Genomic DNA, 25426 nt, shown 5'->3' with positions numbered 1-25426 from the left:
ACATTGTCAACAACTGAAAGAAAATTGCTTAATTCATCTGTGGATTTTTTAAGGTTTTTCCCCTAAAATAGTTTTAGTTTTATATATTACTTTGATGTGTATTCTGCCTAAAGATCATACCTTTGGGAATTTAAATTTAATTTAATTTAAAGTTTTATCTTTCTTTTTTATTTTTAGTTGATTTTTGCTTTGACTATTTTGTCTGGAATTACCATTTTTTTCTTTCAATTGATCTTCCAGAGTGTATTTATGTACCTGTATGAAATGCCAAGAAATTTCTCATTTTACTTAGCCCACATATATTTTACACTATATACCAGTTTTTATTGCCGTGATATGCATTTTGTCAAAGAAAAGTTGCACCGAAGAGTTAAGTAGTCAAGAAAATCTTCCTCCAAGTCTGTTGCAGTAAAAGAGAGAGATTGAACTGAACCAGATGAACCAAAGGGCTGGGTAGGTTTTAGAACCTCAGATCAGCTAGTGGAGAGTGCCCCAGAGGATGCCGGTGGGGAGAGCTGATCAATATGATTAGGGGATATGTGTTTGCTGATTTCCTACTTACTCAAGTTAGGGTCCTACCATCCCAGAGAGATTGACAGATAGTTGATTTGATTGACAGTTCCCTGGTTTGATGATTACCTTTCAAAGGGATGGCCCCCAGGTCTTTGAGAAAGGCATTTCCTGGACTACAGACTGTGCAGACGTTGGGAGACTTCCAACTCACAGGTCAGAGAAGGATTTACCATTCCAAGTTTCCTAAAGTAATGAATTCTCTACATGAAGGGAAATCAAGAGGTTTATGGTCAAAAAGAAGCTTGTCTGAAGTCTAGTACAACTGAGGGGAAGGCAAAGGCTGTCTTGGTCAGATTTAAAGCTGGTTTATACTTTCCTTTACATATTTGTCTCTTTTGATAACTCTCTCCCATTATTTTGGTATTTACCTTCAACATCTATTTAGACATGGCTAAGTTTCCAGTTGCCTTTGCCCACAACTACTTCTTTCCTATTGTTAAGTCATTTCCTACAAAATTTTGCATTTGTCTTACACCTGGCCCCTAAATGTTTCTTTTGTTCCTTCTTCTCTTTCTTTGAGATGAAGGAAATCCTGGCCTGTAACTTCCCTCAAAATCATCTGGGTGGGTTTTTCCTAGATTCCTCATTTTTCTTCAATTTTTCTTCATTTCCTCATTTTTCTTCAAATGGAGAGCGTTGTGAAAACAGACTCAGAATTCAAGATTCTACAGCATTCGTGCAAAGGTAGAGCTCAGTCCCTGGGGTCCGTCAAGAGGAAAGTCCTCTGTGTGCTGGTTTGGGCTCACCTCTGCATTGGTCATGAAGTGCACTGAAGGCCTTAAACCAAACTGGTTTTTGAGTTCACCAGGCAATGATTTGAGGGACAGCACAGAACCTTCTTGATGCTTCAGGGAATTGGTGTTAGCCAAAGCTGTTTGAAGTCACAGTGCTAGACCTTAGATCTCCCATGAGTTAACCATGTGAAAGCATAGCTGTTAAAGGCATCCCACAAAGGAGCCATTGCTGTGGCCCCAACTCACCTCCATTCCTCATTCTTACAAATAAGGTCACTTTAGTGGAATGAATCTCATCTAAATCAGCTGGAGTAGTTATGACTCAGCCATTGTTTTCTTTCCTCCGTCTGGTTCCTGCTGCATCAAATCCCACATAGTTCCTCTAAGGTCATGGCAAATGGTTGGTACTTTACACTGTTTCCAAATAGCTGATACAGCGGTTCCAAGTCCCGTTGCACGGCTGTGCACACATGCAAACACACACACACACACACACACACACACACACCCCGTCATTTTTGTCTTTTACTCATTTCTTGGGTCATACAAGATGAGATGAGGGTTAGGAATCTGTGATCACATCACCGTGTTTTCAACAATTCTTTGTCACTTGGTTTTTTTGTTTTTGTTTTTTTTTTGGTTGTTGTTGTTTTGTTTTGTTTCAGTGGTGGTAGTTTTGTTTTGTTTTTCAGAATTAAGCCAGGCTAGAAGCTAATCTGAAAGAAGAGGGGGTACTGAAGAGCTTGGGATAACATTGTTCACCAGAAATCTAAAAGCTGCAAGAGCTTGCATTTGACAGAGTCAAATTTTTCTTTTGATCTTTTCTAACTATTGTTATGAACGAGGAGCATTTGCTAGTCTTCTATTTTTGAGGATGAGAAGAGACTCACTTGGACTCTTGGAATGTGTAGCACAGTGTGAGTACTTCGTTGACCTAGAAAAGCTCTCCGAGGGAACTGAGAAACAATTAGAAATTTAAATGCATGAAAATGGAGACATATTTTATGTTACGTCAAATGTTTCAATTGTACTACTGGGGGGTAAAGACCTTCTATGACTTTGTTGGTAGATTTTCTTTTTTAATGCTTAATGTATAGAAGGAGATGTTCTTAACACAGCTTACTTTTAATTGGAGGATCTCAATGTATTTCACAGGTAGCTGTTCATCCTTTAAAAAAAAATGACCTTTAAAACAGGAAAATAAATAGGCTTTTTCATCCCTCAAACCAAAGAACTAACAAACACATAGAAAACATATTAGACCTCAGCTGTATCCCAGATAGAGTGCTGAATGCCTGGGGGCTACATGTTACAAGACAGAATCTCTTCCCTCTAGAAACTTTATACATAAAGTAGTTCCCTAGTGGTCTCCTGCTGACAATTACTGGAAAGTGACCACCACATGGTCAATACAGATAATGAGGATGGGAGTTAAGAGCAGCAAAAAGTTACTTTTTGAAGGGAATATGTTCCCTGAAGGAACTGATATTTTATATGAATTGTGAAGGGTGATTTGTGGGGTTGGAGGAAAAAGAACAAGTATGATTCATTCCACATATGTTACTAATCCTTTAAAACAGCACCATCTATGGAAATATGTCCATTTTCGCTGTAAGCCCCTTTTGGGGACTATCATTTTTTAAAAATAATTTATTTATTTATTTGACAGAGAGAGAGAGAGAACAAGTAGGCAGAGCAGGAGGCAGAAGGAGATGGAGAAGCAGACTCTCTGCTGAACAGGGAGCCTGATACTGGGCTGGATCCCAGCACCCTGGGATCCTGACCCCAGCAGAAGGCAGCTTCTTAACCCACTGAGCCACCCAGGCACCTTGGGCCTTCCATCTTCTAACTCTAGTCAATTGCCTTTCACCCTCATTGTCTAAATCGGTGCGGGGTGGGGGGGTGGGCTCTTCATTTCACACTCGACAAGTCCCAGTTAGTATCAGAATTACCCATAGGGCTGTTCAAACATACGTGCCTGGGCCCGAAACCCAGAGGTTTGACTGGGTAGGGCTACGGTGGGGTGCAATGATTTATATTTCTAACAAGTTACCAGGTTATGCTGCTGCCACTGGTCTGGTAGACCACTTCTCTAAGATCTACAAGTATTCTTATTTTTTCTCTTAATGCATTTTTGATCTGGGCACAGTGGAAATACAGAGCTGCACCATTGCCATTCTGGTAGAGGATACTTCTGAGACAACTGATCTGTTAGAAAGCAGAGCATCACAAACTTTAATATGCTTATGAAACGTCCAGAGGCCTTGTTAAAATGCTGATTCAGAATCAGCAGGTCTGAGGTGAGACCTGAATGAGATTTTGCCTTTCCAAACCTCCAGGCACGAAAGGACTTTGGACTCAACATTGGAGCAACCCAAGTTAGTGTTTTTCACTTGCAAATGAACTTCCTTTTAGGGACAGCTCGCATCCCATATTCATCCAATTAATTTTACAGTTTCAGTTACATTCTCATTGTCAACTATTCCCCACAGAAAAGACTCTTTTGTATTCATAGAAAACACAGTCTAAGGCAAAGTGGACCTTAAATATCTTCCAAATTAATCCCTTCATTTTATTTATCAGGACATTTTTCTGGCCCCACATCTGATTGGAACTAAGAAGATGGTGTAATCATTTGAGACCTCTTCTTTTGTGTTTTTTGGGGAAGATTTAGTCTAAATTGAGAGGAGTTCCTGGGGCACCTGGGTGGCTCAGTTGGTTAAGTGTCTACCTTCAGCTCAGGTCCTGATCTCAGGGTCCTAGGATTGAGCCCTGCAGGGCATCAGCCTCCCTGCTCAGCAGGGAGTCTGCTTCCCTCTCTGCCCCTCCCCCGGCTCCTGCTTTCTCTCTCTCTCAAATAAACAAATAAAATCTTAAATTATTAGAAGAGGACTTCCTTAAGTGGCAGCAGCAATTTTACAAAATCAAGGTAGCAGAATGATCCTTCTAGTCCTGTGGAGATGTTAATGATCTTAACCGGCCTCTTTTTATGGCCACAAAAAACAAAACAAAACAAAACAAAACAAAAAAAACATACGTTAGAGCCCCAATATTCCTGAAACTAGTTGGTGAAGATGACAAGGCCCTCAAAGAAACGTGAGTCATCTCTTAGGCGGTGCCACAAGATGCTTCATTTGATGTCTTTGTTCAGACCTCTTCGTAACACTGATTAGAGTGGCGTACACATCAAAAGAAGACATTTCTGTGTGTCAGTTTCATGTGAATTTCAATATTTTGTGTCCCCAACACCTTCTACTCCTTATAAAGAATGAACAAGGCAATTTAATCCTTCCTAATCCTTTAGTTATCCTGAATGGTTTTAGGCAGGAGGAATCATCTTGATTTCAGTAAAATTTCTGAAATGCCAAGAGAATGCCTTTGTTCTTATCTTGTGAGAGGGGATATTTACAGAGAAAATTGTCCTTAGAAATGTCTGTTTGTTTGTTTGTTTCAGATTTATTTTGCCTAGAAGAGGACAAAGCAGGATGTTTTGAATTGGCCAGCATAAACTTTCAGTCATCACTCTTTCCTTATACAAGTTGGGGACAAATATGTTGTGCGTTTTTCTCAAAGAGTCATAGAAATTGGATATAGTTTTCCCTAGAAAAAGATAACTTGTATATCTTTAGAAAGAGTATTTAAACCTCTTTGAAGAAACCATAAATTCCTAGTTCTTTTGTACACAATAAATTCTCAGTTGACCTAATGAAAAGCCAATATTTCCTCTAAGACAAAATCTTATTTCATTCACCCACCAATGCATCCATTTATCAAAGTGCCAGGATAACTCAGCTTTTGATATTAAGTGCTGTACATATTTGTAGTGAAAAATGGATGGAATAGGTTACTATCCTTAGTATTGTTGCATGCAAAATAGCAACTATACTTTTATGCTTACTGTCATAATTCCTTAGAGAATGAATCAATTTGCCCACTTTTGAAAAGTATTTTCAGAGAAGCTATTACTTTCAAATATCACCATTTCATATTTCCAAACCCAAGCACTTACATAAATAAACTTTGTCTTTTTAAACAATTTCATATCTCTATATAGTATGAATATAAATTAAAACCAGCTTTTTCTGTGTTCCTTGAATATAGGCTTTAAGATTCAACAGAGTATCCATCACATTTTTTTATGGGACTGACTGTATTGTTTCAAGACACTGGCACTTAGAAAACTAACATTTAAGTGATTTTATGCTTAACATTTCATTAAATCCCAGGAATAGTCTTATTCAATATTTTATACATTCTTTCTGATCCTGATGGTTTGAATGCCATTATAACAAAAATTGAACCAAGTTCATTTTAACATTGAGGTGCCAAAGGCAGATCTAAGTTTTACAAAAATAGGCAAAGCAAAGAAAGGAAAGAATGGAAGTGAAGAGGCATGCAAGGATAAAGGGGAAAGAGAAACAGAAAGAAAAGAGAGGAAACAGAGGAGGCAAGAAGGTAAGCACAGAGAAGTAAAAGAAAGAGAAAAAAAAGTACAGTGTAGGAGTGTAGCATGACAACAAGAATTGCCTTGGATGTCCCTCTGAAAATTTCTTTGTGATTCACATTTAAGTGATTCCCTAGAGCCAACTAGGGGGCTTTCTGTGTTGCAGATATTATAGAGGGGTTTATTTCTGAAGACAAAATGCCTCCTTGAGGTAGTATTAAGCACCCAGACTCAAGAGCCATTTTCAGTATGTGACCTTGGGCAAGGCATTTCACCCGCCTTCTTCAGTTTTACCATAAATCCTCTTAACACCCAAATGATAAATCTTTTGTGAAGAATAAAGGCATTAACTGACATCAAGCACTTATAAAGATGGGTAGCACAGAGACATCACTCAATAAATATTTGCAGTTAGTACTGGTGAAAGTTTGCCATTCCACCTCTGATTTAAGAAAAATAAACATGATGTTAAATGCTCATGCATGTAAGCCTAAAACTCCATGCCACTTAGAGTCCTACAAAGAAACACTGCACACGCAAGGTTTTTTTTTTTTTTTTTTTAAGATTTTATTTATTTATTTATTTGACAGTCAGAAATCACAAGTAGGCAGAGAGGCAGGCAGAGAGAGGGGGAAGCATGCTCCCCGCTGAGCAGGGAGCCTGATGTGGGGCTCGATCCCAGGACCCCGGGATCATGACCTGAGCCGAAGGCAGAGGCTTTAACCCACTGAGCCACCCAGGTGCCCCTCCACACGCAAGTTTTAATCAAAGGGGGTTTAAGGGCGCCTGGCTGGCTCAGTCGGAAGAAGATGTGACTCTTGATCTCAAGGTCCCGAGTTCTAGCCCCATAGTGAGTATAGAGATTATTAAAAAAGTAAACTTAAAAAAAGAGAGAGAGAGTTTAATGAAGAGAATTTTATTTAAAAAGAAAAAAAGAGCAGTGTTAAAGGGAGATCTACAGAGGATGGTGAAAAATTCTAATAGAAACAGCACCTCATTGGCCAGATGGGGTAAAGGGAAAATACTTTGTTATCAGATCCAAGTTGAAGCTCTGTCTGTGAAAAGAGGGCTCATCTTGAGGGTCCGTCTAAAAGGATCTGTGGTTATAGTAAAAAGGTAGCTTGACAGTGACACTTTGACATTTAGATCAGATAATTCTTTGTTGTTATTGTTGTTGGTGGGGATGGGGGGTATACTTTGTGCATTGCAGGATGTTTAGCAACATCCTTGGGTTCTACTCACTAGATCAGTAATGCCTCAGTTTCGGCAATTCCTTGTCTTGAAGACCTTAACCTTGACAATAGAAATACCCCTGGATTTTACCAAATGTTCCCTGGGAGACAAAATTGCTCTAGATTATGAACCACTGCTGTAGAAGAAACCAGCCCCTCCCGAACAGTAGCATGACCAGAATGAGTGGCAAGGAATAAATGCTCTGACCTCCCTTTTTCTAATACCATTGGACGCCTCTCCTTACTGAAACTAACCAAAACCAGCTAACAAGGCACTTTGGGTCACAGAAGGAGCTTCCCTAGGTAAAGGCGAGGTTGGAAAAGGGGAAAATGTCTGAAGGGATAAAAGGAGAATAACTAAAATGCAGGCCTAAGATAGGCAATAATGTAGAGTTAGCTTGATCCCTTTTCAGTAGTCATGAGCCTTTGGGGTAACATAAGAAGACAAGGAGCACCCTGGGTTGTAGGATCTTAGGAAAAATGTGTTGGTGTCCTGGCCTCCAGCTGGATGCTACGAGAATGACAGCCTAGATGAATATAGATGCCTCCAGCTTGAATTCCAAGTGAGCATTAAAAATAAGGTACAAGGTAGGAAAGAATCCCCTCATGCATAACCCCCTCCTAGATCGATCTTAATTTCAATAGTATAAACATTATATAAAGGAGGAGAGGGAAGATGTTCCAAAAAAAAAAAAAAAAAAAAAGAATGTAAATCATCATGCTCCCATTAAGTCTGCCCTAAACTAAGAGATGTTTTGCCAGGGGGGACATCTCAGCATCTTATGACTGCCTATACACTCATCTTTGTGGTTCAGCATTGATAAGTCAGATAAATACCACTGAAGCCCATATACTCTGCTATTAAATAGTAGGATTTCATTCATCTCTCTCAAGAAATTGTTTCTGGAGGTCTGCAGAAGAAGTAACAATACTTTATCACAAAATGGTTCATCAGCTTCAGCCATATTGCTTCCATCACCATGACAATTTCCATCCATCTTTATGCAAACCCTCACCACTTCATGGTGTTGGTCTCTGTATTAGTCAACTCAGACTGCCATAACAAAATGTCATAGGCTGGATGGTTTGTTTAAAATAATTCTAGAGGCTGGGAAGTCTAAGATCAAAGTGCTGGTGAGGTGGGTTTCATTCTGAGATCCCTTTTGTTGGCCAACAGGCATCATAGGGTGCACTCACATGACCTTTCTATGTACATGGAATGAGGACAAGCTCTCTGGTCTCTTCTTATGAAGACACTAATAGTGTGGAGTCATGATCTCACCTTTATAACCCGATTTAATCTTAATTATAGCCTTAGAGGCCCCATCTCCAAATATGGACACTGGGGATTAGGGCTTCAATGTATGCATTAGATGGAGGACACATACTTTGAGTCTGTAACAGTGCCCCACTGTGAGAACACTGATGAGGCAGGAGATGCAGGAGTGCGGCTTTTCCACAGGGGAAGGGACAAAAGGCTCTTTTACAAGTGTATGCCACCTTTATGACTCAGTGTGACACAAAAGCCTTCATGAACCTTTTCATCAACATGCTGATCAGAAGTGATGGACAGGAAGGGGATGTTGTTCCGCTCTCTCTTTTATTCCACCCCCCCCCGAGTCTTCCTGGTACCCACTTGCACAAGTTCTCTCTCTACCACCAGTCCGTATATAACATAAACGTCCTACTCATCAAGGAGCATTGTTTCCATCCAATACACTGGAAAAGTGTATTGTCTACACACTCTAGTTGTTTACTGAACTTAGGTTAAACCCAAGGAAGTAAACTATAGCTTTTTAAAATTCTACATAATTTCCAATTCTCCCTGAGTGATCATCTCTTAGTTAGTCTGAATCAATGATATTTTACTACATGTTTAGCTAAAAATATAATGGGGTCTTTCCATGTTTCCCTTTAGATAAATAGAAATTATTTGCCATCCTGGAAAATGGTACTGTGGGTTGCCATATAGAATCCACATAAAGTTAAATGTATCCAAGAATATTGTGAACTCTTTTTCTATCAAACTCTCAATGTTAGACTCAGTTCCAAGAATATAGGACTTCCCTGAGGGTCTAATTTCATGACAAAATAATAATTTATTTTTAATAACTTATAATAGTAAGGTATACAAATTTATTTATAATAAATGTGTCATATTATTTAATAATTAGCCAGAAAACCACAGTTGAGTGGCACTATAAAAATGAGTTATTCCTTGAGCATTTTTAGTAAGATTCAATGAATGTGAGACTTCTTGATAAAAGGCTATGGTTTATCTGCATTAATTGGAATGGTTTGGTAGGAAAAAGAGAGAAGACATTTGGGCAGAGAAGAAAAGTGGATTATAGGAATGGGATAGAGGGGAAATAGATACCATTTTTGCATTGGCCAAGGAAAACAATGAAGTACAACATGATGGATTTACCCAACTCCTCTGTATGTCGAAAAATTCAGCTATAAGTCACTCTGACAAAGGGACCCATGGAGGTGGCCCACAAAATTAATACTCTGTAATGCTGGGAAACAATCGGCATATGACCATGGTGGTCCACAGGGGAGCATGATAGAACCAGGCAAATAAATAAGTCTTGTGATCTTTGGATGGGCAGCAGTGGAGAGGGGTGGAGAGTGGGAGAGCTGCTCCTCCAAGCTCTTCTCTGTGCTCTCACACATACAGATCATTTCCTTCTATGATTTACTACCACGGTTGGTGAATTTCATCAATTATATGTCAACTTTTATTATTTCCAGTGGCAGAAGACACCCTTTTATAGGCACCTCTACATGGGAGTATCAGGTTACTCTAAAGCAAAGATGAATTTAATGATCCTTCCCTAAGTTTCTCTTAGTCATTATTGCTTACTTGCTACCACTTTGGGGTTTTAATTCTTTTTCTCTTCTTTTAAATTTATCGCTTGATGGAAATAATTGGGAGGTTTGAATATTTTTCAATAGTGGGAGTCTTTATTAGCTTTTAAGTAGATAAAAATATCCTTCCTTCCCCATAGTGCAAAGTGGAATGGGCTATTACTACCATCCCAGTAAATTAAATTACTTAAAAAAAAATAAAAGAAATAGATTGTGAAAATGTTTAGCCAAAGGAGTTCTCCAGCTGACTGAACATTTATGGGCACTTTGCCATCAAGGCAAGGTAAATTCACCTACAAGTACCTATTTAAAAAACATGTGTATAATGTAGTTGTTAAACTTACCCAACTGAATTACACCTAACTTTAGACAAAAGAGTAGAATCTATACATAACCAAACTGATAATAACTAAAAGCCCGGCAGAATAATCACCCAAGAATATGAATAGGGCCAAGTGAAGAAACACAACGGGTGAGACAGAATAATTAGCAGTAATGAATTGAACTTAAGAAAAAGGAAAATTTAATTGGAGAGTAAAAAGCACACATATGTGCACAATGTTTGGTGACTTCAGACTGGGAAGTAATCTGCTTTGTTTTGAGCAAGGCAGTCTCCAGGCAGGTGTGGGGAATTAGGTAAAGCACACTGTGCACTCCCTGCTGGGCCTACATCTTTAAAGGAAAGCAATCTAAATTTAACAAGAAGGAGTGTTTTCAACCTTCATTGCACATTTGAGTGGGTGCTTTTTAAAAAAAGGGTGGCCTGGGCCATACCCCAGAAATTCTGATTTAATTGATCCGGGATAAGGACCAGACTTGAACATTTTTACAATCACCACAGAGGTGACAAAGCTGCAGCCAGGCCTGAGAACCAGTGTTTTAAGGGCAGTCTGTATGGTTGATGAAATCCCAAATGGCACGTGAAGGGGAAGGTGAGGATCTCCATTTCTCGGCTTTCATTAAGGGTGGCAAGGGTTGATTGCCTTCTCAGCAGCAGCAGCTGAGAAAGCAGCTGTCCCCATGTCCTGCCCCAGAGCTATGGTCAGTCTCAGCTGCTCATCACAACTTAGGGATGCTTCAGCCGTAAGAGACTAATGCAGTGTTCGGCTGAGAGGTGGAAATAGTGGCGGAAGAGACGGAGGATGTGGAATCCATTCCCTACAAGGGCAAGTTGTGGATGAGTTGGGTAGACTGTTAAGACTTAAAACAGGTTAGCGTGAGGGGCACCTGGGTGGCTCAGTGGGTTAAAGCTTCTGCTGTCGGCTCAGGTCATGATCCCAGGGTCCTGGGATCGAGCCCCACATTGGGCTCTCTGCTCAGCAGGGAGCCTGTTTCTCTTCCTGCCTCTCTGCCTACTTGTGATTTCTGTCTGTCAAATAAATAAAATCTTTTAAAAATTAATTAATTAATTAAAAAACAGGTTAGTGTGGGCACTGGGCTCCCCTGGCACACAGGAAGCCAAGTACCATAGTAATACTAGCAGGCATGCTGACCATACGTAGAAGCCACACGTAGCACCAGGCTTTCTACTGGTGGCTTCATCAGTATCCATTCTGTGGATCGGAAACCACCTGATAAGCATCTTACTCCCTCTTCTTTCCTCCCTTGTCATTTTTCATACACAGCTACTGTTGCATTGGACCATAGATGACATCACATTGTAAAAATCCACTCACTTTTGTCTTCCACATTAGATTATGGGTTCCTTAAGGTCATGGACACCTTTAGTCATTCTAATACCTTTAGCTCTCAACACAGGGCCGGGCATGCAGAGGTTTGCAGAGAGAAATTATTCGTGTGCCATCCTAGGTCCCTGTTTAAATCCAAAGTGAAGAATGGTTAAGGCACCGTGGAAAAAGACACAGTTTTGGAGGCAAATTTCTTCCAAATAAAACCCAATTTCCTAACAAATATCTCTCATAAATTCATAATTCTTTGAGCACACATTTATTGAAACATTCTAGCCAGGCAGCATCAGACCAATCAGAAACTTTCTGTGACAGCACGGAGCTGACACTGGGAGGAAACAGTCAGTAAAGGAGCAAAGATATACACGATCCCAGGTATTTAACATTTTGATAAATGCTGTGAAGAAAATAAACAGGGAATTGCGTCGGGGGGTGGCTTATATGCGTGAGTAGGGACGGAGTGGCATTTTAGACAAGGTGGTGGGAAGGACCCTCTAGGAACGTGACATTTAAGCAGGGACTCAAAAGATCAGCATGATCCTATGGAAGATTGGAAGAATCTCCCGGACAAAAGGAATGGCGACTACAGAGGCCCAGAGATGGGAAGAGGCTTGTAGAGATTGAGACACAGAAAGAAGGCTTTTTAACCTTCTCCACAAAACAAAACCTGTTTATGGTTCCATGACCCATGAACTTACCCTCTTTGACAAAAGCACGCAAGTTCCCTCGGGCCCTGTGTTATAAGCTGTCCTATACCCAGGGGCAGGTTCACGGGCTTGAGTGTTGCTTAAGATCTTCGCTGAAAGGTCATTGGGCGTTTATTCTGCCTGAGCACGTTTCATCTAAATGACCTGAATGGGGACTTCAGAACTCCCACCTGGAGGTTCAAGTCAGACTTCTAAGTACCAAGGTTGTGTGGGTCTAGCTCTTTGTCTGGGATCCGCTGAGAGCTTTATTCCAGAGCATAACACCTGGATCTTCACAAGAAAACCTGCCGTGCCCACCGGCGGGGAATGCTTTTCTCCCTCTCTTCGAGGACTTGGATGATGCAGTTGCAAACACAGAGAATTAGAATCACGTTGATCTTCTAATCTGTTCTGAAGAGATTCTTTCAGTAGGCACCTTTATTTTATTCTTCTTCATATCCCCGGCACCTACCGCAGTGCCTAGCTTAGTAAGTTAACCCCAAGCTAAACAGATTTTATTTTTCACATGGTTGAAAAAAAAAAAAAATCAGAAGATGTTTTCTGGCACCTGAAAATTACGTGAAATTTAAATTTCAGTGTTCATAAATCAACTGTTATTGAAACAGAGCCACACTCACTTGTTTACATTTTGTGTAAGCCTATTCTCTTGCTACAATGGTAAAGTTGTTTACTACTTGTGACAGAGACTGTATGGGTTGCAAGCCTAAAATATTTACTACTGGCCCTTTCCAGAAAAAGTTGGCCAACCTCAGTGATAAATATTTGCTATGTGAATGAATGGATACAAAAATAAGTATACCATTATGGCAAATTCACTTTATATAATGACTCCTTAATAGTATATGCTCTGTGGCAGAGATCCAGGCGGTAACGTAGAGCTTAACACATTTTATTAAAAATATAGACCAATAATATTTATGCATCACTCTGCCACCCTGTTCTAAAACATATTCAATCAGAATAACAACTTTAATTGCATTTTCGAAGTGGGCTTCCCCTATTTTTGCAATTAAATATACATTGCCATGCCTCTTTTCATTAGAATCAGTCAGTTCCCCCAAGAAGTTCTATTTAAACTCTATTAGAATCAGGTTACTCATCCTATCAAGGTGTATGTCCTGGGGTTTTCTTCCTTCTATAATTGTCATTTGGTTCTAAACTTTTATCTTGGGAGGAAAAGGTACACAAAATGCAAGAAACTCAATCACCTTCCTTATGTAAGAGTTTCATTTCGTTTTATTTTTACATTTTAAAAACATTTCTAGCTTTTACTGAATATCTACTGCACTATCGAATTACATGTCTGGGGAGGATCACAAAGGTAGTTTATCTTCAAAGGCTGAACAAATCAGTCACATTTGCTTTAGACAAGATACACAATCTTGCATAAGACAGGTTAAGGACACAATCAAGAATTTAACACAAAACTGTACAGAATACTACAAAAACTCATACAGAAACTAGAAATAAGCTACTCTGAACATTGTGGAGAAGGTGAATATGAACCTACAAGGAAAACATCTATAATGCCTGCTTGCTCACGCCTTCCTGGTATTGGCATTCCTGCTGCTTTTGGTTCATTTCCCTTCCCAAATTTCTGAGGAGGGACAGCAAAGTAAATCTTATACTGAATCTGTTTGTTACATGTGCTGATACATTTTGGTTTTGTTTGTTTGTTTTATTTTGTTTGGTTTTATTTTTCAGTTTCCAGCAATAAATTTGGGCTCAAGTAGTGATCACTGTCTCCTGTTTTAGGCAAGAATTCCCTTCTGTGCATCACTGTATATCATTGGCACTTCCACAGTTGTTTCCCCCCCACCCTCAGAGGGGAAAGATGGGGGTTTTGAAATTTTGTTGTCTCTACTTTTTATTGAAGTATTGTTGTAGATTTCACTTCTATAGGATGTTTGCTTGTCCTGCTCTATTAGGGAGTCCTTACTCTTTCAAATTCAGAGGCCTGAGCAACAGAAGGAAAGCCTTTAGAAGTTAATACTAGCTAATTAATCCAGCTCATTAGCCCAAAACCTCACTGAACACTGAGAGTGCTGATAATGTAATAAGCTTTCCAGCTAATGGAGTCAAAGCTAACTTCAAAGAACAGCTAGTACCTCATTCATTAACTTAGTCAACTCTCTGGACACCTCACAGACAAGGCAGCCTAATAGGAGAGCAGTAAAGATGTAAGTGGAGGTTCTGTTCTGTTACCCCATGACTGACTTAAAAGTTAAAATTTGGACAACCATGAGTGCACAAATACTACACATTCCCATCTTTAAATAAGAACAGAACAATAAGGGCAAGTGCTCGCGTGCAACTTTTGTCAGAACTTGACAAACTCAAGTCAGAACTTGAGTTTCAAATGGCCGGAAGAGTCCCATCAAGATCCAAAGTCAAATGCAGTGAGTTTAGTATCATGTATTTTGCTTGTCAGGGCAACTTGGTACATACTTCAGCCCATAGACAAAATGCAAGCAGGACAGTCAGCATTTTGCACCATTATCTTCTTGTTTGTCTTTAGAAATTCTCAAAAACAAAAATCAATAAATGTAATCAGTGTTTGTGACAAATATTAGTAGATTATTTTAGATTTTGTCACATGTATTACTTAATCTTCAAAATAAAGTGTGAGAAAGATAAGACTGTTATGTTCTTTCATTGAACAAATAACGTGACTATCTATTATGCAGCCAAGCAATGTTGAGATAATGGTGTTCAATGAGAATGCATTTTCAATTGTTTCTACTTTCATTCATTTTTAGGCGGTCTTGACTTTTTCACTTATCACTCCGATTTATCATCTCTTGAATTCTTGCATCTTCTTTCTAGAGATTCTCCTCTATTATAGTTACTACTTCGGGAGAAAAGTCGTTGTGTGTATACAGGGTTAGGATATCAGAGATTGCATGGGCCTCTTTTTTAAGGAGATAGGCTTTGTTTCATTAGTGAACCAGTAGATGGCGAAGATGGTGGGAGAGAGAGTGGCTGCTGGTGAAGGCAGCTGAGCAACAAGAAATAAAATGGCAGACAGAGAAGGTCTGTTTACTTTTGTCACTTAAAGAACTCACCATTTCTTTAAATAGAAGATGAGCTTTCTGGTACAGGCCAGAAAGTACTTAGTGTTCCACAGTATGAATCCTCAAAGTAAGGCTCATTATCCTCCTATCAACCTCTGCTGTTCTCCTGCTTTTACTCATGGCCAGGGATTGCCCAGACCGTGCCTTTCTCCCTACCTCACCAATCCCAGCCACTCAAAGCTGCTGAGTGTATCATAGTCCTCAGAAGACCTTTCCCCAGTCTAAACCAGTTTTTCCTCCAGTTGCATTGACTTATATGCTAGTAAATTTTTCTTTTAATTCATTCTCCTCTCTCTCCCATGTTATAGGAATTTCTAAGCGTTCTTGAGAACAAACATCTGTTAAATAAAACACTTTGTCCGTTTGAGTGCTGACTTGGAAGGACAGCAATTAAGACTCCAATTTCCATCTTGACTTTGAGTTCAAGGTATTTTTCAAAATTGTGCTTGAAAATAAGCTTTATAGCAAATGTTTTAAAAATAATGTCAGACGATGTTGACAGTTTTACTTTTTGATTAATACGAACTAATACTTAGATAATTGGTGTTTTCTGATTAAGAAGCAAGGCTGCATTTAAAATCAATAAGAAGGGTGCCTGGGTGGCTCACTCAGTTGAGCTTCTGACTCTTAACTTTGGCTCAGGTCAGGATCTCAGGGTTGTGGGATCCAGTCTGGGGTCAGCACAGAGCCTGCTTTGGATTCTCTTCCTTTCCTTACCCCTCCTCCTCTGCCTCTCCCTCTGCTCATGGGCTCCTGAATTCTCTCTCTGTCTCTTTCTCATTCTCTCCCTCTCTCAAGTGAATAAACAGGGCACAAGTGTGGCTCAGTTGGTTAAGCATCTCCCTTCTGCTCAGGTCATGATCCCAGGATTGAGCCCTACGTGGGGCTCCCTGCTCAGCATGGAATCTGCTTCTTCCTCTGCCCCCCTCTTTCTTGTGCTCTCACTTTCTCTCCCTCAAATAAATAAATAAAATCTTTTTAAAAAGTGAATAAATAAAATCCAAGAAAATAAAATAAGAACAATGAATAAGAATGTTTCATTGCAGAACAGGATTAAATAATGTAATTTGGGGGTGCCTGGCTGGCTCAGTTGGTTGAAGCCTCTGCCTTCGGCTCGGGTCATGATCCCAGGGTCCTGAGATCGAGTCCTGCATTGGGCTCTCTGCTTGGTGGGGAGCCTGCTTCCTCCTCTCTCTCTGCCTGCTTCTCTGCCTACTTGTGATCTCTGTCTGTCAAATAAATAAATTAAAAAAAATAATGTAATTTGATGAATTGATTTAGATTCATTACATTTCTTGTGTCTCCTTTTTATATTATAAGTGCCTTCAGGTATTCAAAATCTAAAGAGGCAAAATTTATGAACCGGTAATTATTATTTTAATTTTCTCATTTAAGGAGTGAGGGATGAAATCAGGTTTGTAGGAACTGTCAATGTCACAGCTCAGTATAATTTCTCATGCTTTTCTGGAATGGGAGAAGTGGCTGAGCAATTCTGCTCCTCTGGAGCCAGCTGGGCTCATGTGCCTCTGATGAACTTCGGTGGACCTTAAGGGACACTGGCTAGTCTAAGATGACTCTGTGGCTCCTCAGTGCTTTCCACTCTCCAGTGATCTAGCCTAGACTTGTTCACGTGGTGGTGGCTAATCTGTCCAGGATCCTGGGAACCTTGACAGGAAGCATGGCTGCTGCTGTGTTCTATTGGACAAAGAAAATCACAAGACCAGCCAGTGTTTAAGGCAAGAAGAAACAGAATCTACATTTTGATGAGAGGAACTAGAAGAATGATGGTCCTTTGTGCAGTCTACTGTGGCTGGTTACATGCAAAATTCTGAAGCTGTCACAGCCACGTGTTCCACTAGATGAAGAAAGCCATTTGGCAATCAGGATGTGAAGATAACGTGTAGAGATTATCAGGCAAGACTGACTGAGAAGGCCTGGTGACATCTGTGTTCTTGGCATCAGTCGTTCTTCAGACCCAGTGGTACCCTTGCTCTTCTGTCTAGCTGCTAAATCCCTTTTTGTGTCTATGAGTCAATTAAGTCTCCCTTTTACCCAACTAACTTATAAATGGGCTGAGGTTCTGTCAGCTTTGATCAGAATTCCCAAAAAAAACCTCTAGCCAAATTTGTTTACATTTTCTTGGTCCCTGTCAATTCTTGTCACAGACTAATATAGCGAGTAGAATAAAGGCTACGTTATATGCTCACTTAGCTGTTGCCCTTCCTTTTTAATCTATTTTATTTCCAATAAACCAAGTATCCATCTCCATTAAGCAATTCAACTATATTGAATTCCTCATCTGGATTTTTAAGATGGTACTTTTTAAATGGTCTGAGTAGTCAGGCACTACCCTTTAGTTCCGAAAATTAGAGACCAAATGTCATTTAGGAAATTGAAAATCAACTTTTTATGACTTCAATTGAAAGAACTCATACTGAAATGTGAACAATGTTCATGAAAAGTTAATAAATAAGACTAATGATAGTGCATGGTAATTTTAAAATGATCAGGCTATTAAACTACTTATAACTAATGCTAATACCTTTGAGAAAAGAGGGTAACGATATTGGAATTTCATGCTTATAACAAAACTGAACTTCAAAAGCCTTTCATGATCACATATATCAAAAGTCCGTTTCACATTACTCTCACATTAACTACACAGACACATTCATTTCTCATTTTAAATATAATTATTATGGATATAAAATTATGGGATCTGAATCAATTTGTAGACTTTTGAAGCTCTGCACATCCCACTGTACTTTTTTGCCCTTCCTCTCAGCATTTAAACACATTCTCTTTCCTTCACTTTCCTCTTTGAATCATTCACTCTGTGAACCACTGAAATTCAGAGGAGTGTGTCCTTTCATTCTCCCCCCAGCATGTTGGAAGAAAACCATATTCTAGGCAAAGGGTAAAAAACATTGTAAGAAATCCAGAACATCCACTACGGTGTCCTAGCTTCTGAGTGCACAAAGTAGGACTGAGAGCCTCTGTTAATGAGCCACTCTGTGACCCTTCACATTCTCACATCTCTCAGATGAAAACTGTAAGACAAAAGACAGGGAACATTTCCAGGAAAGACAGTCTGTGTTGAGTGAAACTAGAGTAGGTTATGTCTTTCCAGAGTATTCTCGAGAAACAGGGAGTGCTTTCGGAGTTATCTGAGATTTATAGAGGTAAATGATATGTCATTATCATGCCCATTTTCAGAGGACTCATAGGAAACTCAGCAAGATTAAAGTGACTTATAATTAGTGTTAATAATGGTTTCCCTTTTGTAACCTACCTCAGATTTAGTTATGAAATATGCCTCCATAGAAGTTTATGTGTCCCTATAAAGGTTTAAATTCTATTTGAGTTCAAGTGTTCATATTCTTGAGAGAAGCAAATGACAGAATTTCAGTGTGGTAGATTTCCCCGGTGAGATTCCCTTCATTCCACGTACCACACCTATTATCTGTAAATAAAGTGCAGCTTCCAAAGCAATCAATGAGCAGTCAAGCATACAAAAGAGGCCATCTTTAAGTAGTGTTGTGCTGTGCCCCAGAATGAGGTCTGTCAGAGAGCTAACGGAACACAGGGACCGTTTGGAAAAGCTCTAAGAACACATCTACAAAAATATCAAATACACATTAAGGGGAACTGAAGGATACTTTGTTTTGACTGCTGGAAAGGAAACAATGATACACACAGGGACCCAGGTGGTTAATGTACTGTACATTATTACTATAAAGTACAAGACCTCAGTCTCTCAGCTCCTCAGAAACCACAAAATCAGTTGATTACATAGTGCCCCACAGACTAGACTTTAAGAATAAATGAGCAAACATCTCAGATATCCTTTCAGAGCCTGCCAGTTCACGTAGCTTTTGAATTCTTGCTATTGGGCTGTTGGGCAGGAGGGCGCTTTACAATGTTTTTTATCCTGCTGGAGGTTCTAAGCCTACCTCAAAAACAACAGAGAAAATGGCAGGTTCCCCTGTTCCTTGAAGTAAAAAATAAACTGGTCCGACTGTCATAGCAAAACAAATTTTGAGTTCAGAGATGATGGAATATATAAACCCGACGTGCTATAGTTAATACAAGTCCCTTGACATTTGAATCAACTTTGTTTGAATACAAGTGCCATAGTTTCTTAGATATGAAATTGTTCTTTCCCACTTTATTCAACTTGTGGGACTTCACACTGAAAATTCAATAATGTTCCCGTAAGAGCTAATCGTTTCCATCTGTAGATTAAACTGGTTTTAGTAGGGTCTGTGGGACCCTGTCTCACTTTGCATTTGTGATTCATCTATGTTTGTAGGTCAAGCATCTTCTTATTGCGGTGACCGGAGGAGGACTATCACTGGGGTTACAAGACAGTGGACAAAACCAGAATCCATGCTTAATGTTTATTTTTTTAAATTATTTTTTAAAGATTTTATTTATTTATTTGACAGAGAGATCACAAGGAGGCATGGAGAGAGAGGGGGGAAGCAGGCTCCCCGCTGAGCAGGGAGCCCGATGCGGGGCTCGATCCCAGGACCCTGAGACCATGACCTGAGCCGAAGGCAGAGGCTTTAACCCACTGAGCCACCCAGGCACCACCCCCCCGCTTTTTTTTAAAGATTTTATTTATTTATTTGACAGAGAGTTCACAAGTAAGCAGAGAGGCATGAAGAGAGAGAGGGCTTAATGTTTATTTTTATGTTTTTTAGTAATTTGGCTAATTCAGAGATAATAAGTCAACAAAGATTCTATGCACAGTGAATGTTGTTGCCACTGAAAATAATTTGGCGATTTTTTAATGGCTTAGAGTTATATTATTCCACCTATTAACAATAAAAAAGCAAGAATGGTCTATGTGACTCTTAAGAAGGTCTTCATAAAATTCTTTCTGCTGAAATGTCACAACGAAGTAGTTTCATGTCTATGCTTTTTCAGAGTTTTGGTGACCCATGACACTAATCACAAATATCTCTACCTATCTGACACACAGTAAAATCCTATGAGGAGACCTAAAATAGAATTTGCTGACAAACATTTCATGTCTGGGCCTGAACTGATTTATAGGGAGAAGTCTATATAAGTGAGAAAAAAAAGAAAGAAAATAAACCCACTATACATTCAGGGAAGATCTAACTTTATATTTATTATCTAGTAATCCAACCATATTGTCCTATAATTTGTTCCTTGTTCTCACTGCCAGCACAGAAATTAACGTCCAGTGTCTAAAACATCTCTGTACCAATCACAAATTTGACCCAGTATGTATTTTTGTTCAGATTTTTTGAGAGCAGAATTGTATATTCCAGACTATATCAACATCTTGTTTGATGAGAAATTATCTTTCCTTTACTATTTCTTAACACTAGCTGAAAATAGTGTTTGCCGCCCATTAGGAATCAAGGTGTCTCAACCAAAAAATAAAGAAATATACATTGGCTTAATTTCCTCACTCACTGAGAAAAACTGTATTATGTGAGTTAGAAAAAAAGAGAATAGTAAATGAAGGATGGGAATTTATCCAGCTATTGCTGATCACATTAAAATAAAGTACAGTCTGACTATGTGCTTTGAATATTTTTCAAGCATCTTTCTTTGTGATTTCCAGTTTAAAAAAAAAATTACAGGGTAACTCAGTAGACATATACTTATGAACATACACAAATTTGAAATGAAACTTTTTTTTTAAGATTTTTTTTATTTATTTGAGAGAGAACGAGAGATAGCAGGATTGGGGAGAAGGTCAGAGGGAGAAGCAGATTCCCCATGGAGCTGGGAACCCAACGTGGGACTCGATCCCGGGACTCCAGGATCATGACCTGAGCTGAAGGCAGTCGCTTAACCAACTGAGCCACCCGGGTGCCCGAAATGAAACGTTTATGACGCAACTTACTCATGAGACACTCCAATACTTTCTATTCTAGTTAATTCAATTTTTAAAATGTTTATCTGGATTCATTAAATTGATTTTATAACCTACTAATGAGTTGTGATCGTCCACAGAGAACATTGCTTTAATCTATATTTTTAAAAATGTGAGGAGGTGACTTTTAATAAGCATAGAGGTGTTTAAAACACAATTCTCGTGCAAACAGATAATGAATTTTTGTCAAAATTTTGCTTAACACATTAATGGGGATACCAGCGAGAAAACATAAGACCGAGTTTGAAGAACATTTGAGGGATTTATACAGTAATAGGAAAAATGGATTCTTAAAATAAGGTGGCCAAGTTAGACATAAGACTAGTTAACTTCCTACAGAACAATTAACCCATAAGACCTATGGGGTTTAACCTCACTACCAAATTATAAAATTATAACAATATCTGCAGTTTAACCTAGAGAAAGAGTCATATATAGTCTAGTCAGGAGACAACAACCTATCAGTTATTTTAACAAAGCATTTCACATGAATTGCTGATTAAATACAGTGGTTGGGGCACCTGGTGGCTCAGTGGGTTGAGCATCTGACTCTGAATTTCAGCTCAGGTCATGATCTCTGGGTCGTGGGACTGAGCCCCCAGGCAGGCTCTCTGGTAAGCAGGGAATTGGCTTGAGATTCCCTCTCCCTCTGTCTCTGCCCCCTTTGCTCTGCCCCTTTGCCCCTTCTTGTGCATGCACACACCTACACTCTCTCTCTCATTCTCTCTCTCAATAAATAAATAAAATCTTTAAAAACATGCAGCGTTATTAGCTAAATTCATGCAAAGGCTAGAAGTGCCATAGTGTAACAGAGACAGCAACTTCAGGTAGTAACTGCCACCCTACCACCTGTGGGACTAAAGGACCAAATGGAGAGGTTGTAATTGTAACATTACGAGCTTGGAGGAGGAACTTTGTGGAGATACACCTCACATTTCCTTGGTGCTGAAGATTCTCCAGGGACACGATGGGATCAAACGTTAGGAAGACTGTACAAACTGGAATGGCTGGCTACTGTGGGAAGGCATTGATACAGCCAGTATGACAGGGTGTTGTTGGGGTAGCTCCCTGCAGCAGGAAGAAACAGAGGCGGCCCACCATGGGAGCAGCTCCCTCCATCTCCTCTTACTCTTGCCATCTCCCTCCAATGGGCCCACTGTCAAAGTCTAACAGGGAGAGGCAGGTCAAGAGGCAATGTGGTTTGCAAAGCCCCAGGCTGGCATGATAAAGCCAGCTATAGCAGGGGGTTGGAGCCGAGAGACAATAGTTTAAACTCTCGCCTGACAGGACAGTGACCGTGTTTGCAATTTTATCATCTGTGGACATCAAGAGTGTCCGATCTGATCTAGTGAGTTATGAGAAATGCTCTAGTGTGATAGAATTAAGCAATCCTCATTTTCCTTTCTCTGAGCTTATGACACATTTTTCTTTATCGGAAATTTGTGGTTTAATAAAAAGCTGCATAGCATCGAAAGTACTATTATTTGGGGCTCCTGGGTGACTCAGTTGGTTAAGCATCTGATTCTTGATTTTGGCTCAGGTCATGATCAAGCCCATGTTGGGCTCCTTGCTGGGTGCGGAGCCTGCTTAATATTCCTTCTCTCCCTCTGCTCCTCCTCCCTCACTCTCTCTTAAAAAAAAATACTGTAATTTTAATATTTTTCGCTTTTACTATTAAAGGGATTTCTGTAGCCAATTATTCAGATATATTATTCTAACATCGGACACATATTTGGCTTGTTAGCTTGAAATCAAGAGCATTACATATTATGAACACAAGGATGTGCCAGCTTTCACGATTCTAAAGTTTTTTTGTTGAGAATTTATAGAATTGTTAGAAATAATCTACAGGAAATTGGGATTACTTTTTTTAAAATTTTAAGTAAAACATACATGTCCACAATAAGGATTTCAATTGTATATAAAGATATTTTAAAAGTAAAAACTCTACATACGTTTACATTTGTATTTACACAAAATGGATCATACTGTACATTCTTTTCACATTGTTTTCTCTTAATGTCCTATCTTGCCACGTTATAACAGATGGCCACTCCCCAATCTTTGTATTATGTCAACAAGTGTATGAATTTACCTCTATTTTAAAATTCCCTGTTGATGGGAATTTAGGTTGTTCTTAACTTTCTCTATGGCAATAGATAGAGGACAGGCCTGGGCATGGAAAAATCTTTATGATTTCATATACAAAGTGTATATGAATGGATATATGTGTTTATAAATATGTGTGTATATACACACACTTTCTATAACAGTATATGTAACAAGGTATATACATACATTTTTATAAAGTGTGTATATATATGTGTGTGTACACACACACACAGCTATATACAAGGTGCATATATAAGGTTTGTAAAGAAATACACATGCTTTGTACATAAAATGGTCTACGAGGCTTATCTCTCTGGACAGAACAATATCGAGTTCCATACTAACAATCCTTATTTTGTTTTGTGTCTATGAAGAGCGGAATCAGCAGTTGACGCCTTAAAACAGCATGGAAGAGTTCAAAGCACGAGCCTGGGCACGTCCTCTTCTTGCCTTCCCATGGCATTTTCCTAATCCTAAATCTTTGTCCTTCTCACACCAGATCCCGCACCACGTGAAGCCCTTGCCGTATTACAGCTACGACCCGCCTGTGATCGGCTACTGCCAGGCTCACCAGCCGCTCCGCGTCAGCAAGGGCTATGAAGCGGTGTCTCCCGAGCAGGACGAAACCCCCAGCCTGGAGCTCGGCCGCGACCACAGCTTCATCGCCACCATCGCCAGGTCGGCGGCGCCGGCCATTTACCTGGAGAGAATAACAAACTAACGCGAAAGCCGACTCCTCGGTGCGGGACCTCGGAGGGGGGGCGGGGTGGGGGGAGGGCTTCCTCTTAAAGGAGAATGGGTGTCCACAATCGTGCAAGCAAGCTGGCTCATCGTGCCTGTTAAATAAACACTTAGGACATAGAGGAGAGGAAAAAACAAAACTGCTGAGAGAGGGCCGTGGATGCACCTGCAGCATAACCAGGAGAACTATGGGACTTTCTTTGCTTCAAAACATAAAACAGAAATGCTCCTGGATGTAAATAGTCAAAGTGTCGAGTTCTTATAAAAATAGATTTCACCCTAGCTACGTATAGGTTTGTTTGTATATTTGCTTTTTCTACACTGCATGGTTCCTGGGCTGGAGAACCACAGGGGTGGGGCGGGGGGGGGAGGACCTGCGCTGGGGAGGGGGGGAAATTGGGGAAACAGAACCGTTTTCCTTGTTAGATGTGTGTAACTTTCACAGACTTGATTTCAATTGCTTTCCTTCATTTTCCCTCTAAAATGCTGTTTGTTCCTATTTGATTTGTTTTATTTTTCACTTTCTTTTCTTTTTTCCTAGTCAAGTGATTCTGTTTCCAATTCTAAACATGGGCATTAAAGCTTATGTTGTACCAAAAGAAAATCTGCTTTACTACAGACCACAAAGAAACAAAGTTGACCAGAGAGTTTGGCAAAACTACTGGAATGAAAATCCAGTAAAATCTGGGTGAATGGTCCTTCAGGACACACAGTAGGAAGAGTTTTGACTTTTTTTTTTCCCTACTGGAAGTCCTCCTGTGAGTTTTCACTGTGTAAGAATTCTGAATGGGATCTGTATAGACCTCCAGTTGGAAAGACCAGCAGAAATCTCATCTGAACAGGGGCATGTGAAGAACAATGGTCACATGGTCAACGAAGGAAACTGCCAAGTTGACAAATTTCTAAATACAAGATAATGTATAACATTGCTTTTTAAATTAATTATCAATTAGCTTTTGTGTAGTTTTTATCAATAAAAGAAAATGTTGGAAAAATAAATATATTATTTTGTGGTTGATATACCACAGCCCACTTGATGTTGAGTGCTTTAGCTCTTTATTATGAAATCCTTGTAGCCTGCGTCAGTTGGTACCTACCAGATGCCTTCTGTGTGTTCTATGATTTGGTGGGGAGACCCTACAAGGTGTAGAAAAGAAGAATGAGATGTGACATATGCACTAACTCGTTACACAGATTTTTTTTGAAACATATGATATAGCTCAAAAATTATATAACAATATGAGGAAAAATATAAGTATCCATGGAAGGGTCAGAGGTTATATGATCCTTTAGAGAGAAACAACTGTGTAGAAATTATTACAATCCAAAAGAA

The 25426-nt window shown here is 39.5% G+C and overlaps 1 protein-coding gene across 1 annotated transcript in view; it reads left to right on the top strand.

The window, feature by feature from the left end:
- The window catches only part of LRRTM4 (leucine rich repeat transmembrane neuronal 4), a gene marked incomplete at both ends in the record, with an annotated part of 690416 nt that extends 666343 nt beyond the window's left edge, over positions 1–24073 (top strand). The window contains 1 exon segment of the mRNA XM_080813643.1: positions 23852–24073. Within this exon segment, the coding sequence (XP_080669769.1) occupies positions 23852–24073 (222 nt within the window).
- Positions 24074–25426: the final 1353 nt, after the last annotated feature.

This window comes from Martes martes (assembly GCF_963455335.1).
Source record: "Martes martes genome assembly, chromosome: 9".
Lineage (NCBI taxonomy): Eukaryota > Metazoa > Chordata > Mammalia > Carnivora > Mustelidae > Martes > Martes martes.
This window is presented reverse-complemented; position numbering and strand designations above follow the sequence as displayed.